The 10,282-nt window shown below is 36.5% G+C and overlaps 2 protein-coding genes across 4 annotated transcripts; one reads left to right on the top strand and one right to left on the bottom strand.

Moving 5' to 3' along the window:
- Positions 1-1,148: 1,148 nt before the first annotated feature.
- Positions 1,149-6,184, top strand: LOC113321365 (serine/threonine-protein kinase Nek6-like). Of its 3 annotated transcripts, none has more exons than XM_026569272.1 (15): positions 1,149-1,554; positions 1,736-1,805; positions 1,917-2,032; positions 2,679-2,745; positions 2,892-2,957; positions 3,065-3,111; positions 3,199-3,244; positions 3,391-3,471; positions 3,556-3,598; positions 3,765-3,814; positions 4,168-4,249; positions 4,345-4,394; positions 4,521-4,594; positions 4,732-4,783; positions 4,874-6,184. In XM_026569272.1, exons 2-15 carry the CDS (start codon positions 1,800-1,802, stop codon positions 6,026-6,028), a joined length of 1,935 nt encoding a protein of 644 aa, XP_026425057.1. In that variant the 5' UTR covers positions 1,149-1,554; positions 1,736-1,799; the 3' UTR covers positions 6,029-6,184. The 3 variants fall into 3 exon arrangements, with proteins under 3 accessions (XP_026425057.1, XP_026425056.1, XP_026425059.1); XM_026569271.1 differs by having other exon boundaries at positions 1,736-1,817; XM_026569274.1 differs by lacking the exon at positions 1,736-1,805 and having other exon boundaries at positions 1,150-1,554.
- Positions 5,405-7,742, bottom strand: LOC113321366. The gene is made up of 2 exons (XM_026569275.1): positions 6,930-7,742; positions 5,405-5,538 (listed from the first exon to the last, which is right to left on the bottom strand). The coding sequence occupies exons 1-2, from the start codon at positions 7,688-7,690 to the stop codon at positions 5,517-5,519; spliced, it is 783 nt and encodes a 260-aa protein (XP_026425060.1). The 5' UTR covers positions 7,691-7,742; the 3' UTR covers positions 5,405-5,516.
- Positions 7,743-10,282: the final 2,540 nt, after the last annotated feature.

Raw genomic sequence — 10,282 nt, 5'->3', positions numbered from 1 at the left:
GAAATGGTATCAGCACTTAGTAGAACTGGTATCCCCTTTATAAATCATGCACTTACGAATCCATTGTTTGTGTCATCTTATTTTACCTTTACTTAATTCTACTTCCTTACTCATGCAATGCTTCAAATTTTTTGCATAAAAATCTAACAATTACCTCTAGATGAATTTAACCTGACATCATCAAACAATTTACATCATTTTTATTTAACTAAATGACAACTTAAAGGGCAGGTGCAAATTTGCACTGCCTAAAATTAAGTAGTTCTTAAATAATTGTTATATCAATTAGACAAGATATATCTGCTTATGTAAGCAGTATAGTATTATAGAGATTGGATGTTTCACCAAAGTTTTTATTAACCTAAAGAATAACCATTAGTGCTTAAGAGCATCCAATGGAAGCATTAAAATCCAACCGAATAACCATACCCCATGGAGCTGTGTATGACGCAAGGTAGTCAATTTCGGAATTCGGATTGTCTCGATCGACACCGAGATACTGGTACAACTTTGTCCCGGGAAAATTCCGTTTTAAAATCTCGGTAAAATCTCGGTTTCATATTTTATATCCTCGTATCGATAATCACTTAAAAGAAACATTGTATTAGTAAATCTGGTTGTTCACCTTCCTCATCATCAACACCAAATAATAATTTTAGCTCAAGAAATTCAAACACAACAACAAGCAATAATACTAGTGAGTGAATTAATCTTTTTAATTTTTGTACGTGAGATTAGTCCACTCAATTTAAAAAGAAAAAAATAATCCAGCCAAGACAAATCAATTCCGACCGAAAAACGCGTTTCCGGCCGAAATTTTCGCAAAGATTTCGTCCGACCGAAATTAACAAAATCGTGTCTTCTTGGACCGAAATCCGGAATTTCGCCGAAATTTCAGTCGAAATGACCGAAATCGACTACATAGGTATGACGTCCATTTGGCACTTTCCAATTTAGACAATTGGTTATATTGTGTGCATCATAGTTTATACAACCACTTGGAGTGGAGCTGCTGAGCACACAGGCGGCTCAGGATAGAAACCAAATGAGAAAAATAAAATAATTAGGTAATTAATAATCCAGTTTGTTTGAGATTATCCAAGACTTGAGAAAACAGGAACGGAATTTGAAAGAACCCCGATATTCAGTTGAGGTGATTGTGACATCTCAACCGAATGGCAGGAGGAATAGAGGGGGGATTCCTTTTCCTTGGTGGAAATAATAATAAGTAGAGTCTGTGAGGGAGTGAGAGTAATGATTTTCTTTCTTTCTTTCTGGAATTGTAATCTGTAGATACAAGCAAAGAGTTCCTTTTCTAAGCAAAATTTAAAGGGTCATATTCTCAACAGCCTTGACATACATGTCACTGAAAAACCCTTCTTTATGCTTTTGTTTGTTTTTTTTTTATTATGACTTCTTTTTTTCATTACAAGTTGTTTTCATTGCTTGAAAATGAATTCAATCTGAATTTTTGAAAGCAAACCACTACTTTTCTTTTCTTCTTCTTCCTAACACTGACTCTCTCCTCAAGGCTGGATTGAAAGTGGAATTTATGTAAGCAATTACTATATTTTTTGGGCTTTGGAGATATAAATGTTAGGATTTAATGATCTAACTGTTATCTATGTGTTCATTCATGTCAATAGTGTGAATTCTTAAATGAAGAAAAGATTAACTTAAATTCTTCTCATTCATTGTGTGAATTCTCTCCATTTGTCTTGTCATCTTAATGCAGCATATGGTGGTGGTAGATCTGATGACATCTTTAAATTCCAAGTCTAGCTAGTCTCATAGTAGTGATGACAGTTAATGCTGTTGTAATTCTACATTTAAACCTTTCCTTTTAAGTTTCTTTATAAAACATTCTATATCTTGTAAAATGTTTTGAGTGATTTTTTGGTTTTCCTCTCATGAAGATTATCAAAGAAGAAGAGATGAAATCAAAAATGGAAGAATATCAAGTGATTGAACAGATAGGAAGAGGAGCTTTTGGAGCTGCATTTCTTGTTCTCCATAAATCAGACAACAAGAAGTAAGTAACTCGTTCTCGTTTTCGCTCTCTATGCATTCTGTCTGTGATCATGTGTTCCTCTATTCAATTATCCGTAGGTCCGAAACCATGCAACTAAATTCATTTCTTAAGTATATACATCCAGAAGTCTTGTTGGATCCTACTGGATTTTAATCTTGTAATTCAGTTGCTTTGAACAGCACATACCATAGGGTCTTCTGAGTTTGTTTTTTCTTTCTCAATTCATATTCATGTTCATATTTTGTGGTGTCTGTTAACTTTGTTCTTCAGTTCCTTCTTCCTCCATATGGTTAGTTACAGAAGGTATAGAAAAAGGGCATTGCTTGTATTCTAATTTTATCTGTTGGTTGTCTTACTCCTACCCACTGTCTGTCAAGGATTTTGATACAAGTTGGTAAAAATTGCCAACTGAAAAAGATACTCTTTTGGGCCCATACTGATGAAAAAGGATTATTCCTTTGGCCCCATCCAATCCAATGGATTCAGAGACCAACTGTACCCATGTTAAGACTCGTTCACATTTCACATGCAGACCAATAAAAAGTAAACATCCAAGAACATGAATAAGAAAAAGAAAACAGGAAAAAATTGCAACATAATGATTCTATTTATTTTCCAGTATCATATTGACTTTGTTTGTTGGTAGGTATGTTTTGAAGAAAATTCAGTTGGCTAAGCAAACAGAGAAGTTCAAGCACACAGCACACCAGGAGGTGTGTCCCATTCCAGAGCTCTACTCTCTAACTTTCCAATAGTCTCACTGTTTTCTTAGTGGAAGAGTCGGCAGACATAAGTTAGGCAATTGTCTTTTGGTCTTCTATTTTCCTTTTCTTACTTCTGAATCCTAAACTTGTGGCAGATGAACTTGATGGCAAAGCTAAATAATCCATATATTGTAGGGTACAAGGATGCTTGGGTGGAAAAGGTACTAGCTCTTTTTCTCTTGCATTCTTAACTGTAAACTTACAGGAACAATGTCAATATGCAACACTGATTCTAAGCTAATAAAACTTATATACCTTACTTCTCCAGGAATGTTGTGTTTGCATCGTAACAAGCTTCTGCGAAGGCGGTGACATGTAAGGAGTTATCCCGTAATCTTTGTTGAAAAATTTCCTCTTTTTTTGTTCTTTTGGAAGTGATCCAAATTTTTCACAATGTCGTAGGGCTGAGGTTATAAGGAAGGCCAGAGGAACATTTGTTCCAGAAAAGGTAACACAAACAAAGAGGCAAAGAAAATAATAAAAAGACGATCAACTATCTAAACTCCATGACAAATTTGAGTTACTCCCTGTGATACCTTTGTTTATCTGTCTGCATCTAACATGTGTTTTTCCTTCTTTTTTGGGTTCCCTCAGAAGCTCTGCAAATGGCTGACCCAGTTGTTGTTAGCCGTGGACTACCTGCACTCAAACCGTGTTCTCCACAGGGATCTCAAGGTATGTGCATTTGTTCAGTTGAGAACATCAGTCAAAAGGAACTATTTCTCCCCATTTTAACAGAAGTCGATATGTATGTTGCAGTGCTCGAACATATTTCTAACGAAGGACAATGACATCAGGCTTGGTAAGATGGTCTTCTCCAATTTCATTCTGCTTACATATAATTGGCCCACTATGTCATAAAGCACTCTAACTTATAGGACATGACAGATACTCTTTCCTGCCTTCGATCTGGTTTCAAATCTATTGCCTTCTAACAGGTGTTTTTTTCTCCTACATTGGAAGTACAGGTGATTTTGGACTAGCAAAATTACTCAACAAAGATGACCTTACTTCCTCGGTAAGATGCTAAGGTTTTCCTTTCAATCTTTCTAAGAACCAAAGCATAAACACGGCTGCATTGAAAGAGGAAAAAAAAAACTCTCTAGGAAAGTCCCAAAACTCTCTTGTATTCTGTATAAAACCAAGGAAATAAACTGATCTGTATCCATTTTCATACACCAAAACAATTTGACACGATGCTTAAACTCTACAATCCAACTTTTGGTAAACAGCATGAAATTTCTCAGATTTTAAACCTACATGTCCCTGATTAGATATAAATGTAAAGCACAATCTTTCAGTTTGAATTATTTATTTCTTGCAGTCTTGACTAAAACTGACAATTTCAGCTGTACTTCATATCTTATGTAGATCGTTGGAACTCCCAATTACATGTGCCCTGAGCTCCTCGCAGATATCCCGTATGGCTATAAATCAGATATCTGGTCTTTAGGTGAAACAAAGCCTGGTGTATGCTTTTAAATTATTAAGCCAAATAATTCTCTAATTATAGTCTTTCTAACTGAGGAGATCATGCTACTTAATCAGGTTGTTGCATGTTTGAAATTGCTGCACATCAACCTGCCTTTAGAGCTCCGGTAAGTCTTGTTTTTGCCCTATTTTCTAGTTTCTTTCAAGTTCCAACCTTACGGTTAGTGAACGTGCCTTTCTAAATTTAAATTGAAGTTGACATACCTAAGTCTTAACATAACTCCATCAAACAGGATATGGCTGGACTGATTAGCAAGATAAATAGATCCTCCATTTCACCACTACCCACCGTTTATTCCTCTGATTTGTAAGTTTTCCAGTCTTCTAAAATGAGATTCCACCACTTCTTTATGCTAAACTAATTTCATAACGTATAGACCCAGCAGAAATCAAATTAAGATACTTGCTATAAACCTGAAAAATGTTTTTGAATCTATGTTACAGGAAAAGGTTAATCAAGAGCATGCTAAGAAAGAGCCCAGAACATAGGCCAACAGTAAGTATCAAAAATATATCCCAACGCATGACCTTTGTCAGTTCTACAATGTCGGCTTCTAACCCACCCCTTTTTTCCCCTACAATTTAGGCTGCAGAACTATTAAGGCATCCCCATTTACAACCATACCTTGCTAAATGCAGCAATCTGTCTCCTGTCTTTCTCCCCATAAAGTCTGTAAACAATTCTACTGATAAGGCAAAATGCAATCAATGCTCTGGCAAATCTATCAATGGAAAAGAGAACAGTGGCCAGGAGACCACATTAGATACAACAAGAGGTCCAGAAAATGTTGGGACAAACAGTGGTGTAACAGGTTCAGGATCAAGGAGTTCGATCTCTCATGGCAAAGTAACCTTCTCTAATTGCAAGTTTGATAAAATCGAAACAAAAAAAGTGGATCCTACAAGCTTTGACAACCAAGTAGCTGACATGAACTTCAAATCGACAAGTGAACATACAAATGGCGAAGTCATTCTTCAAGGTGCAGAGAAGCGCATAAACAAAAACTGCCTCCAACATAATGGAGATGCCAATATTGGAACTGCCTCTAAAAGCAGATCCATGACTCACACAGAAGCTGTAAATCAAGAGGACTGCACCATAACAAAGTCAACAGAAGGAATGACTGTAGGGGAAGTCTCGGAGCAAAAAGCTTTCCCGGTGGTTGACAGTCAGGACAGCACAGGAGATTCAGCTAACAGCCCAGGGTCTCACCAGAAAATGGGAACGCTTACCAACAATACAGTCTGTTCCTGCAGATGCCAGACACATTGCATGTCAGCGCTAACTAAGCCAATCATCATCCGTGAGGATATTGGAAAACCAACTTGCGGTTTTCTGAAATCAGAAGAGTCTGATGTGCACTCGGTAGGGAGATCAACAGACTACACATCATCGGATACACTACCTCGCGCTGAAGATGAAATGAGACAAGATACATTGACTCACTTCTCTCCAGAGAAAACTAGGAAGGATGATACCTGTAAAGTTGGAAAGGGTGATAGTGACCTAAATGGTGATAAAAAGGAAGCGGAGTGTGAAAGCGCTGGCTCCGTAGAGCAAAGGGCAAATGCTCTGGAGTCTTTGCTTGAGCTATGTGCACGATTGTTTCAACAGAATAGGCTAGAAGAACTTGCTGGTGTGCTGAGACCATTTGGGGAAGAAGTAGTTTCATCAAGAGAAACAGCAATATGGTTGACAAAAAGCCTCATGACTGCACAAAATTTAGGCGGTGGCAACTGATACTGATTGATTCTGATGTCTTCCCTTTGCGAGTACCATCTCAAAATTTACCGCATACATGTAATTACGTGACTGTTTAAATCCATGAAGTAGTTTTTTTTACTCTATCGTGTATTTTCTTATGATACTACTACTCAAACACTTTCATTCTGCATATTTACTGACTGCTGCCTACTTTTACTTGAATTCATGTAGGTTCTAATCGAATGACAAGTACCTGATATCTTGATCATTCTTACCGTTTTGTACTGGACTAGCATCAAAATTAGCAAATCAATCCCTTACGAAAAAAGTTTGTAACAAAAACAAACTAGTGATAAAGTAAACTAAGGATTTCCTCTTGCGACATGACAATTTTATAGGTAGCAACTAACAACCTCAGTACCAACAAATCTAAACTCTAGAGCTCCAATTATAATGCCAAGCACAACGCCTCATTTAGAACATCAAATGTACATCAATGATGCCCAGCTAATTAATATTAGGTATGAGATTTTTAACTAGCGAATATGAACTCATTATCAAAAATGTTAGAACTAGAATTTCACTTTCTTGTTCATTATAACCACCATAATTTGCTGTAAATGAAGCAATATTTGTGCTCTACGGAATTAAAAGAAGAACTCAAAATAATTTTATTCAACTGCACTCAAACAAGCTATAAGAAGTACAGTAATTGATTGGTACCACCGGATAACAATTTGGACCTAGAAAAACTCTCAGACTACTGAGAAAATAATTACCAAACACATCCTAGACGAAACAAAATCATCTTATCAATACAGTATATGACAATCCAGCCAACAACCCAAATGAACAAAAGAGTGAAATCCCACGTATCCTAACAAATAAGAGATTAAAATTCTTAAGAATTTGAAGATTTAGAGTTAGAACCTGTAACCTTCCCATTTCCTCCATTTTCTTGTAGAACGCCATATGATTTAACGAATTTCTCAGAAGAAACGCCAACGAAAATGGAAATGCAAAAGCTGAAATACTCTGGAATGAAACCGCTGCAAACGGAGAAGCTTGAGTAGCATAAGAAATCCAAGCTCCATAACCTAGATGAACCAGACCAAGAAGAGCTAAAGCTCTACTAAAGTTGAACATGTTCTTCATAGTTGCTTGTAAAACATCTCGGGTTTCATTAGCTAAATTTGACACATCACGTTCCACTGTAGGTCCTTCGATCTCTTGATGTTTGAATTCACGGGTTTCATTAGGGTTTTTGGATTCATCAGCTATAGGGGTTTGGGGTTTATCAGAAACGGGCTCATTGGAAGTTGAGAATAATCTAGGGTTAGAGTTTCTACGAGTTTCACTTAAGAACAAATTAGGATTAGATAGCGTGAGAAACTTGATCAATTTTTCTGAAGAATGGAACTTAGATACAGAACTTGAGTAAGATCTGATGAAAGTATGGTTAGGGTTTAATGGTTTTTGCTGAGTTAGGCCGAGAAATCTAGAGAAGATAGTTGATGAATCTGATAATGGTGTGATTGAATTGGTAGAAGAAAAAGGGATGTTGAGTTTTTGATCAACATAAGAGGTTGGTGATGTGAAATTGGGAGAATTAAGGGGTTGTTGAGAGATTAGATAACTGGAATATGAAGAAGAAATTTTAGAACTGAATCTGCGGGAGAGTGCAAGAGAAGAAACCATTTTTACATGTGATCTGCTATTACCACAGATTTCATCAAGGGACTCCTTTTTATTACGAAAAGAATCTGACGTAGGGCTGAAAGTCCAGCAGTCTAGCCAAAAAAAAAGAAAAAGAAAAAGTTAAGAGGTTAACCCCTAGAGAAGTTTTACTCCTGTGCACCTCAGCAAAAACATCAATTATAAAAAAAAAATAACTTGACGATAGTATTTTTATTGAGCGATATTCATTATACCACAGGGGATATTATGATTATCACTGGTGTTGTAACCCCATCGCTCGATAGATATTCTATCGTTTACCGTTATTTTGTAATTACTATTTCCTCTTACTTCATCAAATTACTCGCACCTATTATAGCACCCCAAATTTCTAAACAGTAAAAGAGGGTGGTCACAGACTGCTAAGTACCCATATTTATATTTTCTGGTCTTGTGAAAGCTATTCCAGTCACATGCCAGCATGTCAAACAAAATACATAGCCACTCTAATTATATAGAAATATCAAATAACAGTAAGACCAAACTTCTCATCTGGTCTTATCTTAACAAACGAAAGAAAACTAGATTATCGGGTACGGTTGATACCCAACCAAAAACACATACAAAATGGGCAAGTGAAAATAGAGGATATCACATTCTCCCACCTTATAAGAATTTCGTCACGAAATTAAGATGATCACACCATTATGAAGATTCGGGTACTTCTCTTTCATTTCAGACTCAAGTTCACAAGTCGCTTCTTCGAGACCATGATATTTCATAACATTTTAATGAACCGAATCGTCTTGATTCGTAATACTTGCTCCTTTGCATCCAGAATACGAATAAGTGCTTTTTCGTATGTGGCACCATCCTACACTTCCAGGCATTTCCAGTCGATGATGTGTGACTCGTCCGGTTTGTACAATCGCAATATAGAGATATGAAAAACATTATGAAATTTTCCTATTTGTGCTGGTAACTCAAGTTCATAAGAGACTTCACCAACCCGTTTAGTGATCTTGAACTAGTACATCTTGGTGTTAACTTACATTTACTACCAAAACGAACTACTTCTTTTCGAGGGTTTACACGAAGAAAAAAACTTTCACCACATAAAAAGACAAGGGTCCTCTCCTATTATCAACATAACTCTTTAGCCTACTTTGGGCAGCTAGAAGTCGTTCGAATAATCTGAATTTTTTCTGTAGTCTCGCGAACATACTCAGGTCCAAGAACACTCTTCTTGCCAACTTCAGCCCGATCTACAAGGTCGCCCATAAAGTGCTTCAAACAGTGCCATACCAATGTTAGCTTGGTAATTGTTGTTATACGAGAACTCAATTAATGTTATCTGATCAATTCAACTACCCTTAAAGTCTAAAACGCAAGCACGTAGCATATCTTCAAGAACCTGAATTACTCGCTCTGACTGTCCATCGGTCTGCCTATGGAATGCAGTACTCTGGCTCAAGGTCGTACGCATAGCCTTTTGGAAGCTTGAAACTTAAGGGAATGAGATAGATTTTAGGTATCGATACCCACCTTTAACACCTAGAATTTGGGTTAATCCGTAATTCGAATTTTGGGTTGTTACACCTACTTTATATTTTCCCTATTTCTTTTTATGTATTCTCAATTTTAAATTTCATAGTTATCAATGACGAGTTCAGATGAGGAGAGGAATGCTCATATCAACCGGTTTAAATCACAGCAAGAAATGCATCAACGGAGGTTGCAACAACTTGATGATGAGGAACCTGCAGATAGAGAATTAATCGACACTCTGATGCTCGTACATTTGGGCCAAATACCTAGAGTTCCAGAGCGAAAATAAGTATGCACAAAAAGATACAGTATCGAGGAAGGGAATGGTTCCACCAGAAGTTGATGTACGATTATTTTCTTCTCAATTGTGTGTACTCTAATTAAGATTTCCAACGTCGATTCCGCATGCCCAAGAACCTAGTGAAGAAAGTTATTAATAAGCTTTGTCGGGTAGAACCTTAATTTAATTATCATTTTGATACACCGGGCATAGTCCTGAATTAAAAGTTACTTCAGCTCTAAGGATTTTAGGTTATGGAATGGGATTTTAGAAGTGGTAATTCAGGGAACTTGTCGTGATAAGGAGTGGACTAATTATGAAGATGAAGATTTGAGGCCTTCAACCAGAAAGAGGCTTCCAAAAAACATCTTTTTTTCTTCTTAAGATTTTATGCATATTTGCTGGTTAGTTTCTATCAAACATAAAATATCAAGATCTTTAAGATAACTCTGAGTGTGTTGTTGTCTTAAACCTTGAAAATTCCATGATAAACTCTCAAAAATAGGATACATTTTATTTTTGTTATTATACAAGCTTAACCCCGGATAGGTGTGCCTAATTTTTGTAGCGTCAAAAGGTTATCTTTTAAGCACATGTTATTTTTCATGTTAATAAAAAAAGTAAATATTTGTTACCTTCTTAGCCTTGTTTTTCCATCCTTAATGTTGTCATTCCTCCCTTTGGTCTTGCATTGTGCCTCTTATTTTTGTTGTCTCTCGCAGCTTGTACCTAAAAATATGCTCCTGCAGGCTTGAATCTTTTTGAGTTGTTGGTTTCATATAACA

This window comes from Papaver somniferum, chromosome 11 (genome assembly GCF_003573695.1).
Source record: "Papaver somniferum cultivar HN1 chromosome 11, ASM357369v1, whole genome shotgun sequence".
Classification (NCBI taxonomy): Eukaryota; Viridiplantae; Streptophyta; class Magnoliopsida; order Ranunculales; family Papaveraceae; genus Papaver; species Papaver somniferum.
This window is presented reverse-complemented; position numbering and strand designations above follow the sequence as displayed.